Here is a 27,069-nt window from a genome sequence, read left to right as displayed (position 1 = left end):
TGATTATATTGCTTGCTGTGCATATGCTTTTACTTCTGTAAGTCACACATTTTGCACACCTGCGCACTCTGCGGACTCACGTATATCTTGCATAGCATCCTAAATGTGCCTACTTATAAGAAACTGCAAAATATATGCATGTTAATACATTCCATTTGTCTTAGGTTTCTTGATTTATATCTGGTTATGTTTTTCATATAATCATTTGAGAATCACATTCTTACTGGCCCCCCTTTGAACATAGTGCTTCCATTTGCACTCCATAAAAAATGATTGATATTTTGTTTATTGTGAACCCAAATGTGCAGCTGTCTATTGAGTTTCCATTCTTTGCGGTAAGCAAACTGAGAACCATTAAATTGGGTATTTTAAGGTGCAAATAATGAAGATAAGTATTATATAAGTGCCTGTATAAAATGTTATTATGATTGACTAGTCTCATGCCACGTGACACCTTCATCCTGTCATGGTGTTTTAGCCAACAACTAGTTCTAACAGTGATAAAAGATAATTATAAGCATATTTTTGTCTATTACGGTTTGCTTTCCAGGTAGAGACAACGGTGGAACCACTCTTGAGTTTCCGGATTATTGGTTGTATTGCACATTTTTTTATTCAAATTCTCCCCCGTACGTTTGCAGAGTGACTAGATTTTAGATCCTGATGAAAAGCCTTGACACGTATTAAAGGGTAATAAATTTGGTTTGAAGAATTTTCCCTATTGCTTTCAATCCTATTCTTGTCGGCTTCATAAAGTTAGTTTTAGTTCCACCAAGAAGTAGTTTTAATCTCACGTCATGTACCATTGCACTCTGCACCCATCAACCATACCCATTCACATGAGCCAGACACTTCCTTACATAGTGATGGCAAGCAAATCAGTAGTAGAGTTTGTTTTCCCCTTAACAGTGGCACAAGGCCCATTTAATTCCATTGCAGTGTACTCAAAAGAGGAAGCACTGGGGACTAAGATGAGGTGACAACAGCAACATTAGTGTGATAATGAAGACTGCAAAATTAACTGAGAAAATACATTTATGAAGAAGTTATTAAATGAAACCCATGATATAGAAATAACCATTTTACACTGCATCAGCAATTAAGAAGAAAACTATATAACAAATAACAAAAAGAGGAACATTCCAGACAACAGCTGTAGCCCTAACCACATCCATATCCTAGCTACAGCTCTAATGTGTAACACAAACCACAACTCTCATTCTAACCTAAACGACAATCCTAACTGTAACCCTAAGTGTAAACTTAACTATAACCATAAATCTAAACCTAATTTTAAATGTCTAGCCCTTAAAGGCCATATGTGTTGCCCTAACCTTGCCTAAAGCAGTAAGAATTAAACAAAATATGTTTTCAAACTTGAAAGGATTGTGTTTAAAAAAACAAATATACAATTGTCCCAATCAACTTTGTTTATAAAAATGTTTGTATTTTCATTCTTTTTTATACTTTTTCACGTGTTGTCACACCTGACACTCTGCCCTGAGACCTGGAAGTAACTGAATAAATCTTACAGGGCTGATACTGACTTTCGTTCTTCTGAGTAATTAAACGGAATATGTTTGAGGCGGGTGATGATAACACCTATTAGTTAAAAACATCAACACTATTTGTTTTTGTGTACGGGCTATATAAATTGTCATTGCTGTATCATTTAGTGTTATCTTCGGTAGCCAGTTCTACCAACTACCACTGCTCCAGTGAGGCACTTTTAATTTTAAATTCCAAATGTTAAGATCACAGCATCAAAACTCCTACCTCTGGTGACTTTGCAAGGCTGACTATTACATTATCTTTGTTGTGAATTCGTGTTTACTCGATATCAGAAATGTTGCGCCTTCACTGAAATACTGTGGATTCATTTAACACAAGAGATGCAAGCAGAATTTACGCCAAGTGCACCAAGCTGGAGCGGGTTTGTTGAGAGAAATCTCCCTTTCACATCTGACCTGGGAGGAACTGTTTAAAACCAGTGCTGAATTTGAGCTGGTGGTGCCAGGTGGGGTCCACTGGCACTCATGGGCCGGGCACATATTTTTCCTCATCAGACTTTGACCAAGAGACAGACAAACACTAAAGGGGGAAAGAGGGACATAGAGAAAAATGGCAAACCACTGACAAGGAAAGATAGCAAGGATGAACAAGAGCAGCTTCAATCAGAGAGAAAAGGGGTAGGAAGTGCCTAATCAAGGATGAAAGAGGCATGAGGTGAAATCAAGCCTGGTACTCAGTACTGCCGATGTTCAATAGCGTCAGCTAAAGGCTTTTGAGCAAAACTTTGGGTACCAGAATGTATTCTTTGACAAATGAAGCACAGATTAAAATGTTTATAGGGTCAGATTTGAAAATTTGATGTGATCTACCCTGTTGCACTCTATAAAACAAGAGATTCATTAAAAAAGGTCTATTTTCATTGAAGCGGGCTTACTCTAACTGTAGTAATGAGGAGAAGAGGAGCAGCCGAAGACGTGTTAATATACCCAACCTTGAGCTAAAACGATTTACCGGCAGCTGCGGGTCCTCCGGTAACGCGGAGGAGTGTCGCCTCACTGCTTTGCGAGCAATTTAAAAAGGAAAACTAAAATGACAATATCATTATCATTTTAGTTTTGCATTCCTGCTTAGGTGTGGGCTGGGCTGGGAAGAGGAGGGGACGGTGAGAGGAGTGGGTAACATACCCTAAAGTGCACATGACGGTTTGACCGGAGGTCTTGGGCCAGCCAAACAGTCATGCACACTTTGCATGCTCTCCAACGACTATAATGCGCAGCGTGGGTGGAGAACATGCACAGCCTTCCATTCCCTCTCTGGGTGCCGAACCACTGCTCTCAGACCAATCATAACGCTGCTGTAAGGCAGCGTTGTGATTGGCTAGGGGAGTCTGGGAGACTGTGTGCTTCCTGCTATTAAGCGAGGAGCCGAAGAGGAGTAAGAGGTGGCCACCAGCCGGCCTGCAGGTAAGTTTATTTCTTTTTTTAATTTAATCACCTCTGGTAAGTAGTGGCCACCACTGTTTTATGGTATTGTAGGCAGTATATCAAAAGGATTATCAATAGTCACAGTTCTACCTAGATAACAATCTTGAGACGAAAACTAAACATTTAAGATTGACACTATTATATATCCCCATTCTTCAGATAGAGGGTACTTGGCACGATATGCTCAATGAGCAGACAATATGTGGCTTATGGAAAAAGACTGAAGAAACAATTGAACATGTAACTTGTTTATGGCCTAATTTGCTTGATGTATGCTAAAAACACTGCGCTCTCTGTTCAAGGCAACTCATATGCGAAACTCAAAGAGTTTAATATTTTGCTAAAGGTCTATCAAAAATTGCTGCATGCTTTGTGAAAATTCTTCAGAGCTTGCAAAACCAAGTTACTGTGGAGAACTATAACAAAAAGTGATTATTTGCTATTTATTCATTTATTTTTTAGATTGATTACAGCGTATTTTACTACTATTTTATAATTTTATGAATACGCACTACTACCTCGAAAGACATGCCTGCTTTAAAATGTCATTATGTATATTTTACAATTTTGAACTTGGCTTTTAATTGTGTCATTATACTTTATTTTTATATATGTATAGAATAAAGTACTAATTTGAAAAATTCCAATTTGATCGTTTAATTAAAAAGAATATTAAAAATGAATAAATACGTGTCAATTTCTATCTACATTCGCTCAAGATAACCAAACATCTTCGGTTGCCAACGCTGATGAAACAGCAATACATGCACTAATTATATCCTGCTTGTTCTTTAGCAACATCATATTGGCAGGTGTCCCTCTCTACTCTCCAGCCCTGATTAAAGCTGTTTTCCAGTCCCTGGCCAGACTTACATCATCCAAGAGCAAATTTGATTGCATCTCTCTGGTCCCAAAAAACTTAGGCTGGTGCCCCAGGGAAGCAAGGATCAAATTTAAGACCTGGTTTTAACCAAAAATGTGGATAGGAAAGAAGAGTTTCCAATAGAGTTCCTGATCCAGAGGGAGTTCAGTACGTTCAGGTGCCACATGGGGTGCAAGAGCAGCATTCTTTGTTTGATCTACTGGGACAATAAGCCACTGGCACGGATAATATTTAGAGATATCCATGGAAAGAACAGTATTCACAGTTTCCTAGGACAAGTAAAACTGCATAGACAGACCAGTATTGGCAAAGTAGCAAAAAACACATGCTTACAGGTTTCGGTTTCAATGGGTTATAGATGGAAAAGACCCACCATGGATATCTGATTTTTCGGTTAAAAATGAAAATCATTGACATTGCCCAATAGATGGCAGTAGAGCATTTTTTAAGAAAGAAAGACCAATCTGCTGGACTGGAATGACCCTCAAGCTCCTTCAATTGGCATCGTCTTTAGAAAATGTACCTCTTTAAAGGAAAGTTTTGTATGCACAATATACATGTTACCCACCACTTCACAACCATTAGCTATACTTCTTTGTCCAGACACTAAATTGATAAAAAGTTGTCAACATGAACAGAAGACATGCATCCTCAGATTTACTGCACAGTAAATGACACTATCGCTTTTAGCAATAGAAAATTCATACACGAGAAGAGATCCCTGATCTCATTCTGAAAGCTCTTCATGGATTACTGTAATTCAATGCATGCTTGAGTGATTACAATTCACTAATCATCAACAAAACTGTATTTTAAATCTTACTGCCTGCTTCCTGCATTGGATACCAGCTATTTGCATTGTAGTGGCGATAGTGACTCCTTGTGCTCCCGTCCAAGGAGAAGGATGGGCCTGTGACTCTGACTCCTGGACAGCACTAAGAGAATCAAACTTACTCTTGGACCAGGGTTAGGTAAGAATTTGATTCTCTGTGATTCCATGAAATTCTTTACATTTCTGCCCCCATATCGCTTCAGAATATCTTCCCTTATAAGCAGCTCTACTTGCTGTCCTTTTAGGAATGTGGAAATAATTTGTCAGACAAGTATGAGAACCAACGTAGTGGGCCTTGGGGACGTTTTTGGCGATTGATGTTTCTCCTTGGTGTCTCCCTTCCCCACATATCTCCTTTGGCCTACACGTCCATACCAACAGCGTGATGGTAAAGTATAGTTGAACACAGAATAAGCAGGAGAACAATACCACTCTGAAGGGTGCCTACAAGCCTCTTTTTGGCACTGGCAGGGTACAAAATGTCACTGTCAGCTGTTAGTAAACATGACTAATAAAATAGTATTGAAATGTCTTTCCATTAAAGCAAAGCAAGAACATGAAATACCTCATAAGCAGGCTTACACATCAATAGCTCATCTGTAAGCTCTTAAATGTTGGTTTTGTATCGCAGAATAATAGGTTAACCAGACACCCACAAGACTCTTATTCCTTACCAGTCCCTCTCCTCAACTCAACGTTCCCCTGGCTCTCATCAGGCTGAGGTCTATGTCATCTGGCATTCCTGTCCCACTGTTGACCATGTATCCTTTGTTAATGTTCCCTGCCTGATCTCCCAGTCACAACCCTTCTGATTACAGCAGCCCAGCAATCAAGAAACTAAGGGCAGGGTGGGGAAGACACAAGTGACCCTGCAGAATGTCGCCTGCATAGGTTTGAACTCTGTGAATAAGGGCTCTGTCGAGGTGCCTTACTGCCAGTATGGAAGGAAAATACAATATTGTGATTTCTGGAAGCTTTGGAATCTATTTTGCACTGCTTGTATACATGCTGGAAGTTATTGATTTCCCCACACCTTTATTGTGATCTGAATGTAAGACCAGCAACATTACTAAGAGTAACTTGTGTATTATTATGGTTTGTTAATCAGTGATAAAGATGGTCATAATTAGCTAGGCATAGAGAGAATATTATTAGCTCAAGGTCAAACAATTAAGTCAGGTAGGAGTACCAAGTCTGCGATGTTTCAAGGTCAATAACTTTCACCTCATATCACCTTCTAGTGAGTAGACTGCGAGAATGGACACTGTCTCCCTCTGCATAATATTCAATCTGTGTTGGGTTCATGCCAATTACTTTATCACACAGTTACTTCTAGTGTCTAACTTGGTTCTAAGTACTTGCAATATTTGCAAGTACTTAAAAAGGATGACTCCTGTTGCCACAGTTTGCCTACTTCACTGCAACTGGTGTGGGGCAGATCCAGATAAAGCTTGTCCCACGTTCTTACTAGGGTTTCAGTTAGAGCAATAAAGGTAAAAAAGGAGCAAAAGGTCTTTTCTCGGAGTCCAAGACCAGTAGGCTCTGTACTGGCCAGTGATGGATACTGTTGCATATCATTGAAATACCTGGTTTAAAGATTCTATTTCAATCCCCTTCAATAGAATCTTCTTCATGGCAGGGATGGCCCTGGTAAAATACATATATTATCAAGGACGTTTTCTTTATGGCCTGATTTAAACACTGGAAAAGCATTGTGTCCAACAGGGTTTTGGTGCGGTGAAATGTGTAAACACTAATCACCTCTGGGTTTCAGAAGTTGGGAGACTACTGATAAATACCCACTGTAATTCACAAAAATAAACACTAAAAAAGGAAAGCATAGACATACGGTACCATAATCCAAAGGCCCGTGCACATGTAAAACATTGTTGTAGCGCAGACCCAGAGTACGGGGAAGCACTTGCCCTGGGCTGAACTAGACTGAAAAGTCACCCAGGAACAACACAGCGCCAGACACTCTTTGGAGTAGCCGCGCACTCTACAAATTCCAGATAACATAACATAGCATATGGCTTCCCAATAAAAGCTCCCAATACTGCCACTCTCTTTACTATGTACAGTATAGTGTCTAAAAGTCCATGTAGACACAGTGCATGAGCTCTTAATAATTCAATATGCTCAATATTCGCCACCCCACCTTTGGAAATGAGCACTAATACATCCTGTTTGATGACATTCAACCAACTCACATAAGATGCATACACTCCATGAAAGAATGATTAGGAGAGAAATTTTGTTAAATTGATTCAATTATTTACTTTGTATGGACCTTAATCAAACTTATCAACTAATGCAGTTAATATGGTGTCACTGTTGATCACATCATACAAGGTCATACACATGTTTATTTACAGTTTAATTGGTCGTCTTTAAAACCATATACATATCTCACTCTCAACCTCTGTATTAAGGCAAAGTGAACACTTGTCAGAATCTAAAAACAATCTATCCAGGAATTAACAATGTACTGCACATCAACCTTTAAGCCACAATGCCCCAGAGACATTCTGCTTATTCGACAACTTTCAGAGTAGTTGGCCCCACAGTAATTGACCGTTCACATTAAAGTATTGCATACAATGAATAATCTTTACAAGCATTAAACTAGCTGCACTCATAATGGTATGAGATAGGGCTACCCAAGATTATGGGTTATATCAGAATAGTGCTCTTTTGACCACATGTAAGCTCCATATTGTTTTGTTTCGGCTACACAACAAACACAATACAAAAAATAATAATAATTGGAAAGCCTGAAATAATCTCAACCCCTGGTAATTATTCTGAGCCGCTTTCTTGTCTATCATTTCCTTGCCTCTCTGTGCCTACCATTCCAGACAGAGAGCAACCATATGCAAAAAAGCCTTTGTTCTGCATCAATAGGAATGGTCCTGCCCTGACTACACAGCCAAATCCAATCACTTTTGGCATCTCTCGACAGGCATTATAAAGTGCAGTTCAAATGTGATTACTGGTCATATGAAAGACCCCCATGAAAGGGCATTACAATTCAATGAGAGGATATTCATTGTCTTATTCATTTAAGATATCATAAGCAAAACCTCTTGTAATAAAGCACAGAAAGATGGTTCAATCAGCAACACATTCACCAATGGCATTTCTTGTAATCTGACAATCACATGTTTGAATCTAGCAAGGCCAAATTATAGGTTTTAAAACCGGATTTCGTCAAAAAAGATATTAAGAAGACCTGTTATTTACAGTGATTAAAATACAGGAGTTACTATCATAAAAACATTCTATCTATCAATCTCTAATCGACCAATCTGCTAAGAGGAAAACACCCTTTCTCCACGAGACCAGAGCAGCATGTTAAAACTTTGATCTCATAAACAAACCCACCACTGAGATGTTGGACCTGTAACTGTACTGTATGTATATACACACCTTTCATAATAAAATTTTGTGAAATAAAATAAAAAACACACATTAACTACATTTTCCTTCTTATATAAATATCTCCCTACAGAAATCTCAAGCAGTTACTAAACCCACCATCAAGGACATGTCTTCAAACAGCCTTGGACTGTGGTAGGAATAGTGAACTATCGCAATCCCGAAATATGTGGGAACTGAGTTTGGCTTGATTTAGGAATTAAACAGAGGTGGACAACTTTGTGAGACAATATTATCGTAAAATGGGAAGCGTATTTTGGAGTCTATATATTTTTGCAAAATATGTATTTGCAGCCTCACTTGGAACCAATGCCAGAGGGAAACCATGAACGACAAGTAATCAGCTGGATGGTCTAAGCATAACTCACATGGGTACACCTTCCCTTGCCTAGTTTCTTCAAATGTTGAGTTTTATGTAGCATCTACTACCAAAATGGCTCAAAGAACAGCATGTGAAAACCATCACAATCAATACCATGTCTAATAACATAAAATTGAGTTGCACACCAAATTACAGCCCCAACCCTTCTCTTGTTGCACATTTGTATTTAAGACGTTGAGGGAAAAGTTCTGCAAAATCTGACCTGAGCTTCAGAGAAGACCTTCCCTATGGTGTTGATTGGCCCATATGGGATGCCGCTACCTTCAAAGATCTGCAGCCACTCAGAGGTCTTTTTTTCAGAGAACCTAGTAGAAACAAACAAAATACATGTGGTTTGACCTCTTCGCTCCAGTTTCCAAGGAATGTGTACCAAGCCAACAAAGACCTGGGCCGAGGCCTGCAATAAACATGCACGCCTCGCATATTTTGAAAATGCAAAGGCAAGGCCTAGGGCAAAGCACTTGGGTAAACTAAAGCACAATTTCATTTGCATATGAGAGCAGGATATAAATAAACTGTATCAACAATTTTAAATATGAGTCAGTGCCTTTCCCGCAGCCCTCATCTGCCCTGGTAATCTTCACGTTTTAGGGAGAAAGCCATTGCTGTTTTATGTGATAAACCGTAAAATATTAAAATGTTCTAGATTTGATCACAGTCCGGGACTTTTCCTGCCCTTAACATTTAAAACACATGTCAGAATGAACCACAATTGCTAATCAGATCACGGCCTGACTTTGCTTTGTGTAATGGGGCATCTGGGCAACTACCACAATGTGTTCTGTTTATATTGCTGTGTCCGGCCATGTGTCTTTCAGCAGCGTTTGGTGCCTGAAGCATTGCACATCCACAGATTAAGAACATCTATACTGGTCCATTTTAGCTGATAAAGTGATATCTGTGTGCAGAATTGTGTTGCCTTTGTGCCAAGCAACCTACCACATACAGCAAACCAAAGTATTTGACAAAGGAATACATGGATACGCCGGTTTCTTTTTGTTTTTGTATGTTAGCCCTTAGCAGTCTTTGCATTTGGCCCTGAAGCAGATGCTCTTGTCTGCACTGAAACAGAGTTACAAAAATATTTGCCCAACAGATGCACCACACCGCATATATGTATCAGCAGGTCTTTAAGAGGGCCGGGTCCTTCTTGTGCTCAGTACCGACAGTTCTAAAAAGCAAGGTCCTTATCGGGATTTCCGTTTTTTGCCCTCACCATGATGGTGAAAAACAAATCTTAACTCTGCAGCAGAGCCACCCTTCACTTCCTTTGATGTAACTTCAAAGAGACTCCTTATAGTACTTTCACAGTCTCATCATTTCAGGACTGAAGCATTTTAAATATTATATACAACGAAGCCATAGTTGTTGCTTATTTATCTTATGCAACTAATACCCATTACGAAAACCAATAGTTTATTAGGTGTAATGCTACTTGTTGTATTACATGTCTAGATGCAATGACAGAAGCAGCAACACACCAATGGGGCGGCACACTATGGTAAGCACAGATTTTTAGCTAATGTGTTTTTAGGAAACCTTAATTATATCGACCTAACCCCTTTGAAAGACCTCCCAGTTTTTTCAACCCACTTAAAGCCCTGTGTATCAGAATTCAAAGTGACAATTTGTACAGAGTTGACTGAGTTGCATAGAATGCTACACCAGACAAGTACAAAAACTGTATTTTGCGTCAAGTCCAAAAGATAATACAAAATGTCACGGGCACCGACTGCTAGCACGTTTCAACAGATGGATTTAAAGTTGCTTGATAACTAATATTGTGTAGAGATTGCATGACAAGGGCACACAGACTACTAAGGCCCTCATAACCAGGATTCCTATATTGGGCAAAAAATCCAGTTTTCAGATGAAAAAGGCATTACAGATTTAGTGGCAACGCCGGCGAGGTATCCACCTACAAAAAACAGACAAACAGTGGTATCTGTGTTTTAGAGGAATGATACCTTCATCCCCCATCCCCCGACCACAAGAACAAGTCAGCTGTCAGAAGCCACCCCCCCCCCCCAACACGCCGGCCATTGGACGCCAACCCCCTCCCCCGTCTTACCTGCACCAGGACGGCAAATGTAGGTGCTGCCCGGGTGGCAGTGCGTCTAGCTACGTAACTGGATACCCTGAGCCTACTGGGTTCACAAAGGAAGCCCCTCTCCCCTTCCCCTCCTCCTCTCGGTCTCTTTCCCCATCAACCCCTCCCAGCCCCTCACCCCGGGTTCTGCACTGACACTGTGGCCCCCATGGTCGTCTCAGAGTTTACAATGGTAGGGATTAGATTTGGATCATTTGTCACCATACCAGTTCCCTGGCAATAGGTAACACAATGTGCATCGCATCTTCATTAACTTCTACCTTTAACCTTTCATAGTTATTCCACCTTGTACCTTCCACATAGATTCACAATCGTATTTATGATCGAGAACATACTTGGAGGAGGCCGAAAATCTACTTCGAGGAGGCACGCATGGGAAATTAAAAGAAGCATATATCTCACAATATCAAACTCTCAACTGCAGAACCATGCCTCAGGGTAGAAACACATTGCAGGCTTCTAAACTAAAGCTACCATTCAGGCGACAAAGAAATTGCAAATTTACACAGCACACATCAATTTTTTGTAACTAAGCAACCCCAAAACAAAGCATCCTATCAATTATTTGCTTCTGATAGATTTGAAAACGGGCAACTTTCTAATGGCTACTATAGAGATTGAGATGAATGTGTCCATGGTAGCTTACATACATAAGATCCTCAACTCTTCCAAACACAAACCCCAACACATTTCTTTGATCTTTGATCTTTGATGTTTATTATTCATCTGCTAAACTGAGCAAATGGTCATGCAGTTACAAGGTGGGGTGGCCTTGATGTCAGGCTACTGAAACATACAGCAAATATGTTTTACCTTCTGCACTGTTTGCTTTTTCTTCTGGCAGCAGGTTTTCATCAAGATTAGTTCTATCATTAAACACCACTTACATTTGGAACTTCTGATTATCATATACTGCTGCTTGAGATAAAAAACTACACCTTAGATCTCAGAAGGGCAGCTGAAGTGAGGAAACAGTTGATACTGCGTGTCACGACATGGCCGTACACGGCAATATACTTTTGGCATAAAGCATTGGATTTTTGTATTTGGATTATGGTACGGAGCCTGGTTATAACAGGTTAATCAATGGACTAAGGAAAAGACTAATCGATACAGCAGAGCACTAAATAGGATAAGACGGGATGGCTCGCCGCATTTGACGCATGATCGAACCACTCATTGGTACTACGCCCTGAAGAAGCCCAAAGTGTGGGCGAAAAACGTTAGCTGTGCTGAATTATATGTGTAATTTTGGAAAGAAAGCAAATAAAAAGAATCACAAGCTTTAAAGAACATAGACCTCCCAAATCATCTTTTGAGCAATACGGCATTGTCTATGTTGCTTGTTTAAATTCTTGTGAAAGTTGCCTCTCTTTGGGAGGCGTGGCTTAGCCTGCGACGGGAATGACCGCGCTGGGCTAAAGCTCTCCTGGTCTAAGTAACCCATCCGACCATTTCCCGATTTCCAATGCGGCCCAAAATCGGAGGTGCGCCGACGGAACATCGAGGCACTAACTGGTGGAACTGAGGGCTTGTGAACGACTCGGACGGAGAAGATATCAGGGGAAGACGAGAGGAAGCATGCGCGAGCGTGACCTACAAATGGCGGCCTGAGGAGCGCTCCCGGCATTCACTCCTGGCGCGGGCTCGATGTTCAGCGGTGCGGTGAGTGGTAGTGGCCATTCTGCGGTGCCCGACCCGTGCTCTACACAGCGGTAAGCACCTTGCAGCCCCAAAAGGATCTCCAGACCTCCGGCATGCGGTCCGCCTCAGTACTTGAGACACATGCGGTATTAGAACAGAGGGGGAGGGGAGCCTCCGTCATGGTGCCTGCGCATCCCGGCTGATCTTGACTTGCACTGAGGCACGACTGACCGCACTGGCCCACCTGTAAGCTTGGGTGCAGCATTTTTCGGCGGTTGGGGTCGCACTGAGTCCCCAGCCCCTACCCCCACTCTCTCTCCCGGCTCCCGCACTATAAGGCACCCTGCAGCTAACGTGCTGCCCGCCACAGCTGAGCTAACAGCAGTCCCTTCACTATAAGGAAGGCCCTGCAGAAACCTTGGCTGATCTGCCGACACAGACTTGAACACTGGGCGCAATATATACCTCCCTAGAAAGGCAGTTCTGTACCGCACTGGTGAACTCCATGGGAAAGTGAAGCTCTACTATGCACGTTTCATCACTGCTGTCTGCTATTCTTCCCAGAACTGCACCATCACAGCTTGCTACTACAAATGCGGGCTATTCCACACCAGTAGTGCACATTGACTCACTGTAGGGGCGCCATTATAAACGGCCACATTTCCATCAAGAGACTCCTCTGCACAGCTCCACATAGTCACCTTCCCTACAGGCCCTCTGAGGTTAGTGCGGCATTGGCCGAAAAGATCAGAAACAGCGCCGACTCCCTTTTGCAAAACTTGTGGGCGCAAATCGGGAACTACCTGACAACATGGCGGCCGGTGGACAGGCACCGAAAAGTGGAAGACGCTGGCCAGCTGGGTCCTTTGCTCCTGGAGATGAAGGCAGGGTTCAAGGCGCTTGACGTTCGCTTTGATGCCTTACATGGCAGACCTGGGGGCAAGGATCCAGGTGCATGACAGACGCCTGGATGTGGTGGAATCCCGTACATCCGACTTGGAAGATGGAATGGCCCAGTCCCTGAAGAGACTTGTTCGTATGGAGAGAATATTGAAGGAAGTGGCAATTAAAAACGAGGATTTGGAAGCAAAGAGCTGACGTAACAACATCCGCCTAGTAGGCGTGCCGGAGTCCACGGCCACTGACTGGGCGCATGGACAATCTGGTGGAAACTATCCTGGTAGATCTGTTTGGTAAAGAAGATTTCACCCCAAGCTTTGTGGTGGAGCATGCCTACAGGTCGCTCGGACCGAGACCCAATCCTGGCCTCCCGCCCAGGCCCATTATTGCCAGAATAATGAACTTCAGGGACAGAGACACTGCATTGCGGCTGGCCCGCGAAAAGGGAGAACTCACATTGCAAGGCTCCAAGCTGTCGTTGTACCCTGACTTCACCACTATGGTGCAAGACACTAGAAGAAAGTTCCAAGGGGCTAAGGCTACTCTTAAAAATCTGGGGCTAAAATACGGCATGTTGTATCCTGCCAGGTTAACGGTGGAAGTCAATGGCCGTTCCCGTATATTTGAAACCCTGACGGAGGTGCAGGAATTCTGCCATACCTACAAACTTAATAAGAAATGCCCCTCCGACGCTGTTACCTCCTCTCCCCTCAGAGTGGGTCTGATGCCAGTGCGGGCCTGTTTTCTAACTTGGGCCATGGCTGATTGTTCCATTTATGTTCATTGCCGCTCGTGTTGATTTATAGCTAAATACTGGGATTTGTATGAAAAAAAGTATTTTATGTTCATGGTTACTAGACCTTTGGATAGTGTACGTTCCCACCTTTGGTGTACACCTACAGATTGTGTTGATTAAGACAATATGTATCCCATAAGTATAGATTTACATAGGTATCAAGCGTTGTGGGTATTGTGTACAACTACTGGAAAATGGGTATTGCCTCTCCGATTGGGCGGGACGGCTTGGTTGGGGGTGGCGGGAGGGGTAATGAAGTTCATGCATTGCACTGAGTTTATGTTCTGTCTAATTGCAGACAACTTTGTTGGGTACAAGTCTTGGTTATTCTTTAACATTACAAACAACATGCAGATATGGCGAAAATAGGTCACAACTCAGGCCCTTCCAACATTAGCCTGGCTACATAGAACGTTTGGGGTTTAAACAACACCCGTAAGAGACGCCAGGTGGTACACTACTTGGCCCGGCTCAGGGTAGACATCGCCCTTATACAAGAGACTCATCTTCCTCTCGGAGATCGGTCCCGGTTTGCATCCTCATGGGGCCCAAATTGTTACTACGCCAATTATAGCAATTATGCTAGGGGCACGGCCATTCTTATTCATAAACGAATCCCCTTCCAATGTCATTCTGTCGTGTACGATGAGTCCGGTAGGTTTGTAATTGTAGAAGGTATGCTCTTTAACTACAAGATTGCACTGGGGTGCATCTATGGCCCTAACACTGATTCCCCTGACTTTTTTCACACCCTCTACTCGAAACTGCTACAACTGGGCTCCACACCCCTTCTTCTGGTGGCGACTTTAACGTTACTTTCAACCTTGCATCCAACAGCACCTCATCAGCCCCTGACCCGAAACCAAGAGCACGCAAAGCCCTGCATTCTATGTGCGACCACCTCTCACTACTAGACTTGGAACAGGTCCGCAACCCGGATCATACCACATATACACACTATACCAGTGCAAGGGACACTTGGACATGACTTGACTACTGGTTGGCCTCCCCTAAATTCTCCAGATGGTTCCACAAGTTACAAACATTGCCAGATCTTACTCTGACCACTCCCCAGTTCTATTAGGACTGTTGATTCCCCGCCCTGAAGGGTTTGAACGACAGTGGAGATTCCCAAGTCGCGCTCTAGACGACGAACTGTTTAGGCAGGAACTTTATGTAGCCATTGAAGAGTACTTTGACATAAATACAGGTTCTGTGGTCTTCGAGGCAGTGTTGTGGGAGGGATTCAAAGCTTATATGAGGAGAATATGTATTTCCAAAAGCGCTAGGGTACTTCGAGACCTACGTAACACACTTTCTCGATTAGAAAAAGAGCAGCAAACAAAATAAAAAAAAGAAGAAAAAAAAAGTTGCCTCTCTTTGCATGCATATATATTGAATAATTGAAGACCAATAATGTTGGCTGGCCTTTGGAGATGGGTAATTTCTGGGGATCAGTTGTTGAAAGGAATGGTCAAAAAATAAGAAGCACACGTAGTGGTGCGGCAATCAGGGCCCCTTGCTGACATTGCTTGTTCAGTTCTTGGTAAGAGGTTTTGGATGTTTTTTATGAACTCAGTAGCTACTCTGGCTCGTAGCAGCGGCAACATCCCTGATTAGAGTCAAGGATGTACTGGTACTTAATCTATAATTAAAAATGTATCATTTTGTATGGGATAAAGTACTGCCTGCTGCACATTATAAGGATATTGCAACACACCAAAGAGTTCCATGACCATATAGAGGAATGAGGCCAAAGATTGTGTTCCTTTATACTGTTATGGAACTCCAAGATGACTTGCAAAATTCTTATCATGTACAACAGGGGGTACTTTATTCCTTATAATACATGATCACACCATCACCTTTCCCTCAAACCACTTGAATCCTTGGTGTGTAGGCGTTTGATATGAAAGATAGTATATTTGTAAAATGAAGAATGAAAATAGAATCTCTAGTGCAAAATGAAGCACATAAAAATGTTAAATATTTGTCACAAAAAGATATTAGAATCAGTTTAAAATAATGTGCAGTAGGTAGGAATATGTAGAACCATGCAGAAAGATTTAGGCTTTTCAATAATTGACTAAGGAATGCAAAAAATCGACATGTTTCCATGAATATCTCCTTTCTGCTTGTCACTGTACAGCTATAAAAAAAGAGCTGAAGAAAAAAGAGCCATGTTTCATTTCCATTCTTTAAACTGCTGCTTTAATTAACGCTCCGGGACCAGACTTGCCTTTCCCCTTGGTTCCTGGCATCAGACATTGTTACGTCAACTCAACTGAAATAAGTTACTACACTTGAGTGGCTATGTAATTTCTTTATAATAGGGTACTGGGTGCGTCACAAGTCACACATCCTCAAGAAATGAGAAACAGTTTTTACATAGGGATTGCAAAATCCCAATTATTATTAATCTATAATCTATCATTCATCTTTTCCTTGTCAGATAGGGGTCTGGGTACTAGGTGTTGAATACATTTTATTCAGAACATTTTTCTTTACTTTTTAAATGACAACTTTCTGAGCTGTTCCAATTGACAATAGTATGTTTCTCTGTATTTATCAGTGATGTTACTTTCATAATATTTTTTTTAATTATTTGATCACACAATTTGTCCCATTATATCATAACAGTGATCAATAATTAGGTGAGTTACATTGTAACTGTTTTTAATGGAATTGTACATCTCTCCATGCTTATATATTTCTTCACAGGTCATATAAGGGATTAGATGTACAAGTGTTCAATCCACGACTCCAGTCAGATTACAGCATAATCATTAGGGCTTCCATTAGTATTTGAAAAAAGATTTACCACAGTCACTATTCTCTTGTATGATGACCATATTACATACCAATGAATAAGGTGATTTTATTAGAAATGTAGCAACAGGACAAGAAACAAATTGTGGCCAAACAGTAGGAATAGAAAAATGTAAGAAGTAACATTTAAAAAAGGGAAGGTACAGGTTAGCCTGCACTTTTAAATGTAAGGGCTTGATAGAGGAAATTGTAAAACATAAAGGAGAGATACGGGAACAAAAAAGTGTTGGCTAATGGAAGGAGAGCACATGGTCTCCCTCAGTAACAAAAATACCTGGAACCCTCAATAAATTAATAAATAAAATCAACTAAATGGAGGAGCAGCCAATGGGGTCTCACTTTGTAAAAAAATATAATTATATGTACATTTTACACAGGATGCATAAAGTTAGCCATTTAATATGGCCCTACAGTGCCAATGAGGTGTTCTATTTGCCTCATAAAGTGCATGGCTGTGATTGCGTTCATGGTCTGGCAGTGGGCAGTGGGAGTAGGGCAACTGTGGCTGCTTGGGTGTTGTCCACAGGGGTGGTTAGTTACCCACATTGGGTTCGGTGCAGGGTCTGGCAAAGGCTGAAGGCCACTGTAAATAAATGGATTTCAGTGTAAAATTGAGTTCACAGATGGGGAGGGAAGGAGTGGAATAAGTGGGGAAGTCGCCAATGACTATCTGGAGGGAGGAAGGAGAGAAGAAGGATCCAATCTAACTCAGGGTGAATGTGAGATGAGAGACAGGACCATCCCTTCCATGACGAACCTTGTCTTAAAGGCACATGCAAACCAGGAATAGGGGAAGATGAATGAAGGAGAGGAGGCAGGACCATCCCTTACATGAAGAACCTCTTCCTACAGGTTAACAAGTATCAGCCTCACCAGTAGAAGGAATGATACCAGTAAGACAGCCCTTCAAGTACTGACTGTATGATTTGAAGTGAGAGAGAGATCAAAGTGGGAAGTGGACAACCTTTAGTGAAGTGACCTCTGAAGGTCTAACAAAACTTTGATTCCCGGTCTATACCTAAACTTGCCAAGACTCAATTATTTCAAATTTGCCCCAACTACTAAGAGGAAAGGGGGAGTTATGTGAATGTAACTTTATCGAATAATAAATATAAGTTCTCTTGTTAACAGAATAAAGACCGCGTGACTCATGGTTATTATAGCCATATACAGTGGCAAAAAATGAAATGTGATAAAAGCACATATATTACTAATGACAATTAATGTGTAGGTGGTGCCTGGAGTCACACTGTTAAATATGGCATTCATTTAAGGTCAACTCGAACATAGTGTCAATCTTTTGGGTTTGTAGACCTCGAAGTACAAGTGAGGGTTGGGCCCCGGCTTGGGCATGGTGGTCTGACCTTCAACCAGGCCCTGCATCCAAACTTCATACAGAACAAACCCCAATTTCATACAGCCATTGGCCATGTACGCTGAGGTGTACCCTATTTATTTCTTGCATCTTACCTTCTTGGTATCCACCAGGACTAGGCAGCATCCAGGTTCCATAAATCTGGCTCTGGTCCAGCTAATCACATGACAAATTAGAAAGTTTAAACGTAATTTTAATGTCAGTAGGTCTCAGCTTTTCATGAGCCTAAATTGCTGCATGCTCATTGCCTTCTTTAAGCCCTGTTTTTTATTTTGCCCAACATGGTGCTCGATGCGCCACATTTGGTAAAAGAGCCGCAACACAAATAACACAGTAGAAAAAAGCTCCCTTTTCCAATGGCAAACACTTTTTTAAATGGAATTGAGGATCCAGTGGGAATGTGACAAGTGGGGATTTGCTGCAGCCAGCCAACCTCCCAATCACTTGCAGAGTATTGAGTTTGCAATTTCAGCTCAATTATCGAAACTCTCTTTATGAATAAATCTGTCAAAAGGAATCTAAGTTGTTAGCAAATCAAAGTTTTAACTTTGTGTTCACTTGTCAGTTCTGCATGAAACGTTGGATCCCTCTGCTAAGCTTATCATGGCATAGCAATAGAAAACTAAAAGTGCAAATTCCTGCTGAATTTTGTGCAAATTTGTTAAAGGGTGTCAAGGTCATTAGCAAACAAAATAGGTTTACCCACTGTTAGACATGGCCTGTTTTGTATGTTTGTCCCCAAACGTTTTGCCTTTGGCCTTCTTTTAGTCTGACCCTGTTTTTGTCGACTATAGGACTCTGGGCACTTTACCACTGCTGATCAGTCCTGAAGTGCATATGTTCTCTATGTAAATTGTGATGATGATTGGTTATCCATGATTGGCATATTTGATTTACTGGTAAGTCCGTAGTAAATCACACGGTGTGTGCCAGGACCTGTATATTAAATGCTACTGGTGGGCTTGCAGCACTGGTTGTGCCACCCACATGAGTAGCCCTATAAATGTATCTCAGACCTGCCACTGCAGTGTCTGTGCATGCAGTTTTTAACTGCCATGTCAACCTGGCACTTGCCATGCCCAAACCTTCCCATTTCTTACATGTAAGGCACCGATACGATAGGCCCAATGAACCCCCATGGGTAGGGTACAGTGTGTGTGAAAGGTAGGACATGTGCTGGTGTGTTTTAGATGTCTGGTGTGGAGTCTCATCTGTGGTGTATTTATTGTGTCACTGGTGTGTGTGTGTCTTGCGCAAAGATTTTACACATTGCCTCCGGAATAAGCCTGACTGCTCCGTTCAGCAACAAGTGGGTGAGCAGGGGTTATCTTGGTGCTATCTTGCTAGAGGTAGAAATTGAGATTTTGTTCTTGCAGATGGGGAGCAGGCTCTCATGCACTTCATCAGTTGTAATTGGGTTTCACCCATTCAGTACACCCAGATTTATTTTTGCATTTTGGAACATCTGGTTTCGGGCTTTTTACAGTTTGTAAGTTTCTCTACATGTGTGTCACCAACGGAAATCACATGGCAAACTGACTACAACACAGCAAGGTGCACTTGTCTGGTTACATGTGAACATGTGTACATGCACATGTGCAGGCTGCATGTGTGAGATTACTGTCAAGCTCATCCCAGGGGCTGCGCACAGATACCCTGGCACAGAGGGGACTCTGCAGGATTATATATTGACCTGGGGTAGGTCTTATAATGTTAGTCTGCACTAATAGGGAAAGTCAGTGTGATTTACTGTTTTGTCTGTAGTGACACTTTATTACATACATAGGGAGAGAACTGCGTTAGAGTGCAGTTTTGCATCTCTTTAGCCCACAGACTTCAGTGACTTATAAAAATGGGGGTAACCTGTGCGCGAAAATTAAATCTGCAATTTCCAAAATTATATCTGTATAACTTATGGTCATCCATAATTGTCATATTTCTCTGGGTCAACTAAGGGTCAAAGCCCAGTATTTTTGTCATCCTGTTGTGCCAGGTACACTGCATTTTATCTCCAGAAGCAGGAACAAATGTCTCCTCACACAAAGGGAGCAATTAACAGTGCTTCACTCAGCTACTGAGGAGGAAAGAGGTGGGGCTGAATGATCAGCATCAATCAATCTGCTGTCACACTGTGCCATGATTGGGCCTGCCCAAGTCCACTGAACAAAGGAGTGAGCCCAGACCACTGAAGCCAACAGAGGAGGTAGTTCTACTTTGAACGTTTAGTGAGGAAGGCCCTGGAAGTGATTTCAGCGAAGGAAGGAGCTGAGACCCTTAGAAGAGATGCAACTAGTGACTACTGGATGACGCCATTTTGAACTGTCCAGCATGCTGTGCCGGAGGGTTGGAACAGAGGTGGAGAGATGACATGGCTTCTGGTCCCTTTAAAAACTCTTGCACAAGAGGGAGACTCTCTCTTGCCTGGTGATTTCTCTGTACTTCAATGCTGGACCCTGGGGCCACCATGAAGAGGTGGAAGGAGGAATCCCCCAATGCCCAGAAAGGACTAAGGACTCTGTCCAGTTGACCCCAGGACCAGTGAATCTCCCCAAGGGCCAGTGAGACTGGCCCTCTTAGACCTACTGAGGACCAGTTTGGTGAAAGCTGTGAACTTCTGATCCCAGAGTCAAAGACCAGGAGGAAGATTGGCGCAGGGACCTAGGAGAACCAGCTCCTTGAGGACTGCATGTGTTAGAGGTGAGGAGGTCTGCTGCAACTACCCCTGGTGGCTAGATCTTGCCACCAGGAGTAAAAAGAGTCCACGTACATCAAAATCAGGCCCAAGTTATGGCATTTTAATGTTTGAAGACCTTACAACTTTTTGGCAATGAAGCGCATAGGCTCCACTGTAGATTCTTAACTTACCTCTGGGGTGGGGGCATGTGTTGGGCCCATTTCTACTTTTTGCCCTAGGTCCCATCTCCCCAGGGGCCGATACAAAACTGATCTGGGGTCCTGGGACCACAACTCTGGACCCTGAAAACCGTAAAACTCTGCCTTCGGCCCACACCACTTCACTCACCTTGGGGGTGTCCCAGGTGGGGCAGGCACCACCCTCATCAAAAGGAGACTGCGGTGAGAGGGCCAACTGCAAGCAGTCTGTCTCTCCCGAAAAGCAGCAGGAGAGCCAATACTATATTATTCACTGCTCCCGGAGGAGCACCCCATAATGTCCTAAGGGACTCTTCAATTTAGATATGTTATTCCACTCGTGGTGGCCCCAGGATAGCAGGGGCACCACCAATTACTTGCAGGAAGTATGGGAGAGACTGCAGGAGAGCAGCTGCTCGCCCCTAAAGAGTGTTTTTAAAGTACTTATTCTATGTCTACGGGGCAGAAAACCACAACCCCCTTTGAACACTCCCAAGGCTGGAGGTTTGCTTTACAACTAGGAGTGTTGCATCCTCTAGTGGCTTTTGTACAGTTGCAGTTATTGTGGTCTGAGTATGTCTAAGAAAGGACAGGCCTTGAAGCGCCCTGTTGGGGCTACGTATACGATTGCATATAATGTAGTCAAAATGTGATGTCCTGTTAAGGCTAATTTTATGATTGCCGTTTTCATGGTTTGAATGTTTATAAAACAAATACAAAGACACATGTTTTGGTCACTTTAAATTCTTTATTGAGATAGCAATGTTGACAATGATTAATATTGATTATTGCAGTTACGCAGAAAATCATATCTTTAGTACGGGCTTTGTTGCTCTAAAACCTTTGACCAAGACAACAGATTTGCCTTATATGTTTGTATGACCCCCTAAAGGGGTCAAAGGTGATTATGTCATGTCATTTATGGTGTTTTCCCTCTACTAATGTATATATTTGTAAATTACAGTGTAGTATTTAGTTGTGTGTGTTTAATAAATGTACTTCTCCTTTTTCTAAAGCAAAAGTATCCACTGGACAATCATTTATTGAGTGCTATTATTGTCTGCCAGTGAACGGTGCCTACTGTTCCACACCACCTCCCCAGAGTAGGCTTTGCACTGCTCTGCTTTGCTACCCTTAGAAATCCAAGCGATACAACAGGGTATGTGGTTCACAGAAAGGAGAATTGTGGGCCTGTTACTTGTGCAGGGCACACAACTAATATCCCAATTTCCTACATTACTTATATAAAGGAGAAAATGTTGTTAGGAGGCTCGGCAGTGAAGAAAATGGAGAACAAATAAGAGACTCTATCTGGGATTATGATAATGGATGAGTAGACACGGGAAACAATTGAAAACAAGAGATGCATCCATGGGAATCATTTCTTTATTTCTTTATTTATTCATTCATTTCATTTATTTGCAAAGTTTTATATAGCACTTGCTAGACCCAGAGGTATCAGAGTGCTTTACATGAGGATCAGCGATTTACATGTTGCTTACGTACATCAATTACAGGAGCCAAGTATAGACATAGGACAAAAACATGACATTACACAATAATTAGGGTAATTAACTCGTAGTACAGACAAGACAGGGGGAAGAGGCTGGGAAGGGGAGGAAACACAGCGGGGAGACGAGGAAAACAGTGTCAGATGTCCGGCTGGATAGGTGACGGCCGTGGTGGTGAAACAGAGCCAAACTCCTCTATAGCTGCAAAGGACAGCCCCACTGAGCATCAGCCAAGGTTGCTTGAGTTCAACGGTAAGTACGAACAGTTAAGATATCCACCCAGGGGGCATCATCATAGTTCCATCAAAGCACCAGTCCTGGTGTTACTGGGAAACACGTAGAATGCCAAGACAGGGGGGAGATGTAGGGGAGGGAAAGAAAACACAGCGGGGAGAAGAGGAAAACAGTGTCAGATGTCTGGCTGGGTAGGTGACAGCTGAGGGGGTGAACCAGAGCCAAACTCCTCTATAGCTGCATAAAACAGCTCCACCCGGCATTGGCCAAGGTTGCTCGGGTTCTGCTGTAAGTATGAACAGTTAAGGTATCCGCCCAGGGGGCATTGTCATAGTTACATCATAGCACCGGTCCCAGTGTTACTGGGAAGCGCCAACAACCTTGGCCTCCAGCTCGCCCCCAAGTCAAGAGTGGGGAGAGAAGAGATGCAAGGGACAGTTCCAAAGTCTGTAAAATTGTGGGACAACCCATCGTTCTTGCCTTCAGTCCTCTTGTCAGGAGTGAAACTGAAGAGAAGTTGTGAATAGAAACGTGATCCTCAACAGAATTTAGTCCTCAATAGGCTCCCATAGTGACATTGCAGATATTGAATCTGGGTGCCATTTTAGAGTCAGGCAAGCCTGGGCCTGACCTTTCCTTCAGTTAGCAGGTCTTGCCATGCCCCTGCATAGAGCGATGATTATAGGGATCAGTTGAACCCTGTGACTCTGTAGCTGGTCTTGCCTGTGGCTCTGTGATTCCTTTACTCTGTTATGCATTGTATCCAGTTTATACATCGAACGATGATGGGTCAGCCTCTTTCTCCTGTGGTATTTCCCTGACGGACGCCATTTTAAGGTCAGGCACAGCGTATCCCGCATTGAAGTATTAGCAACGTTTTATGAGGTATTGATTCAGGTACCCTCAGGTCCTCAAAACTCCCTGGAAGGAGGAGGAGCCATTTTGAGGCGATTTTGCTGATACTAGATACCGTGGGCACCAATCATAGAGTAGCAACAGCTGCTAGCGTGAAAGAGTATAGCCCTTTAGAGGGAATGCAGTGCTGAATGCTGGAGAGCAAACTATAGGAACTTGACAACTAGAGAAGAAGCACCATGTTGACAGTGCTTGGTGTGACAGCAGAGACATTATCAGATGATTTCTGAGATTGGATTAAAATTGTAATCATGGATTTGCTGGCTCTTCCTTTTGGGAAGGAAAGTTGTCTGGTGAAAAAGGCATACAGAGTGAAGTAACCAAATAGAGGATTAGGGGCACAGACAAGGTGGTGCTGCCTACAGTTGAGGAAAAAGATGAGATCCTTCCCGGGGCCATGTGACAGAAAAAGGTGACATTGGGTACACAGAAAAAACGTGTTTTTCCATTGGCAGGGAAAGTTGCTAGGCATCAAGCATAAACTGGAAAGACATGGGCTTGCAACTTCTAGGAGCGCCTCTAAGAAGCTAAAAGTAAACCAATCAATCAATCAATCAATCAATCATGGACATTTGTATAGCGTGCTACTCACCCGGTAGGGTCTCAAGGCGCTGGGGGGGAGGGGTCCACTACTGTTCGAAGAGCCAGGTCTTGAGGAGCTTCCTGAAGGAAAGGTGATCCTGGGTCAGCCGGAGGTGGATGGGGAGGGAGTTCCACGTCTCGGCTGCCAGGTAGGAGAAGGATCTTCCCCCGGCAGTGGTTTTGCGAATGCATGGTACGGCGGCGAGGGCGAGGCTGGTGGATCGTAGCTGGCGGGTGGGCACGTAGAAGGTCAGGCGGTTGTTGAGGTACTTGGGGCCCACAAGGGGAAACATCTCTACTCACGTTCTGAATCAGCGAAGTAATTTCTGGACAGTTTGAACCAAGATAGTAGGTTATATACTGTTGGGTATTGTTGTGACAATGGATTCTGCCAAGGTTGTGTAGCTGTTTGAAGCTCCTTAGTAGTGTGGGTCCAGTGTTAGCTCCCCTGGAAAGTTGGAGTTATGTTATGGTTCTATGAACGTGTTCTTTCTGTTTTCTCTCTTCTCTCCATTTTCCATTTAACTATCAACTAACTGCGTTCATTTTGGTGGTTTTCGTATCACAAGTGATACTCTTACTTGAAATGTTTGGCAGTAATGTGTTGATTCTGGGATCTATAATACACCCCCCATGGGGTAGTAGGTGTTTTCTTTTTGAAGTCACTTAATCAATATTGTCAAACCATACTATTGTAACTACCCCTTTAATTGTACCCCCTTGATGTAACTGAACAGATTTGAAAATTGAACAGTGAGGTAGATTTGATTTGAAGCATCTGTAAGATTTCCTGCAAATTAGTCAAACAGAGCTAAAGTTATAGAACAATCAAACTGTCAAGACTTCCCTAAATCATAATCATTTGAAGCCAAAAGGACACCTATGTCAAATGACAGTAGCTGAAAAACCGTGTACACATTTCTAGCAAACCACCGAAACAAAGCTTCCTGGATGAAGTTCTATTTTCTTGCCAAGTTTTCATATAACTTAGAGCAACATTTCTTGTAAGAGGTAAATGCATCTTTTTGAAGCCTTAACTTTTTTGTCTGCACAGATCTGCATGGAACTTGTCATGCTGAATCCTAGACAGGTGTGCGAAGGGAGTGCCTAACTCCATGAAGGTTTGTTAAGTATCCCAAAGTTATAAGCAACCTAAAAACTGCACATTAAAGGAAAGTGCAGATGACCATAACTACAGAGCTACCATGACACATTCGTTAATATGTGCAGGATAAATAATGGGCAACAAAGTTATATTGTCCTATATTGCCATCAAGGGGGTTCTCCTAACATCAAGGCTGAATGCCAAGTGGTTTGTTAATGTCACCAGAACCCCGAAATGACAACATAGGAAAACAACTTACCTTCGATGTATGTTTGTATTGCATCTTTACGTGCCTGCAATGAACATTAAAACACGGTATATTTGCAAACAGGGAACGATTAATGTAAACAGTAAGTTAAATACTGCACTATACTATTTGATTGTCTTTAGTCAAATGATAAAACTATTTAATTATGTAGTTATTAATACAAGGTTCCAGATACAACAGGTTTTGCTTTCTAAATGAAGACATTCTGGCAATTTTTAATGATAATGCCAATAAAGCAGAGCTGAAAAGGGTCCAGATTATAATTAAAATATGCAGCTTTCATAAATAACAGTTGAATAAACAAAACACAGTGGGTATGCTTATTAACTTTTAGAACCTACTTTTGCTGTGTTAAACTAACAAGGGGTCTTGATTGCATGTAGAATGTTCAGGGTTTGAGAAACTTTGACAAATGGACTGCTAATTGAAAAACAAAATAAGCAATAAACAATGACTTCCCCTTTGACGAAACATACAGTTAAAAATGTTTAAATAAGCTTAAAGATATGACTACATATCTCAGCATCCTTACCACTTTCAGAAATTTTGCTATCACTTTAACTGTATTTTTAAGTGATTTTTAAAAATACATGTTCACGTATTATAATCAAAGCTAACCATAACTTCATTTAAACCTTTTGATTATGTATATATATTTATTTATTCCCAAAGTCCTATGAGGCTATGTCAATAAAGATTATTTTAATTTCCAAAGAATGGAGTATAGACTGCTTTGCATGGAGTTGTATGACACTATAGTGTGAAAATAGTACTTACATACCCAAATATCACCACAAAATATCAACAGCCAAAATATTGTAAATGAATACTTACAATAAAGACAAAAATATCAATAACAAAAATATCACAGACAAAATATCTAACATACAATAGTTTCGAAAACAAAAATAAAGAAATGCTAAATAGTGTCAATAAATTAAACCTAAGGAAACAAAACAACAATCCCGAAAACCAAAATATCGAACACAGAAAATCAGCATTCAAAATAAAAATAACAATAATATATCCCATCTATGCATACATATGAAAATAACATAATAACAATAATACTATTTACAGCAGCACACCATCACGGTCAGATTGCAGCTCTAGAAAAGAGTATTTCAACACTTCAAAGAACACTAAATACCACAAAGAAAGTACATTTGGCAACAAATAATAGTTAACACAAATAAAAAAATATGAAGCTATTTTAAGAGAACAAAAAATAAAACTATGCTACATAATATTTTTTTTCAACATATAGGAACATCGACAACAAGAGAGGAGTTGGCCTAACGACAGGGCGTTCAACCTCGAATCTAGGGAACTGGGTTCGAGTCTCTGCAATGACGCTGAACATCCTGTGATTCTGGGCAAATCACTTAGGGTCAGATG

General features: G+C 41.8%; 1 protein-coding gene across 1 annotated transcript in view; it reads right to left on the bottom strand.

The window, feature by feature from the left end:
• Positions 1-27,069, bottom strand: part of SUGCT (succinyl-CoA:glutarate-CoA transferase) — a 3,450,745-nt gene that overhangs the window by 1,573,051 nt on the left and 1,850,625 nt on the right. Inside the window, exon 12 of the mRNA XM_086964866.1 lies at positions 8,734-8,836. Coding sequence (XP_086820992.1) covers positions 8,734-8,836 — 103 coding nt within the window. The remainder of the gene's footprint in view (positions 1-8,733; positions 8,837-27,069) is intronic.

Source organism: Lissotriton vulgaris, chromosome 4_1, assembly GCF_964263255.1.
Source record: "Lissotriton vulgaris chromosome 4_1, aLisVul1.2, whole genome shotgun sequence".
NCBI classification, from domain to species: Eukaryota; Metazoa; Chordata; class Amphibia; order Caudata; family Salamandridae; genus Lissotriton; species Lissotriton vulgaris.
Note: the sequence above shows the minus strand (reverse complement) of the source record. Positions and strands in the feature narration are given on the sequence as shown.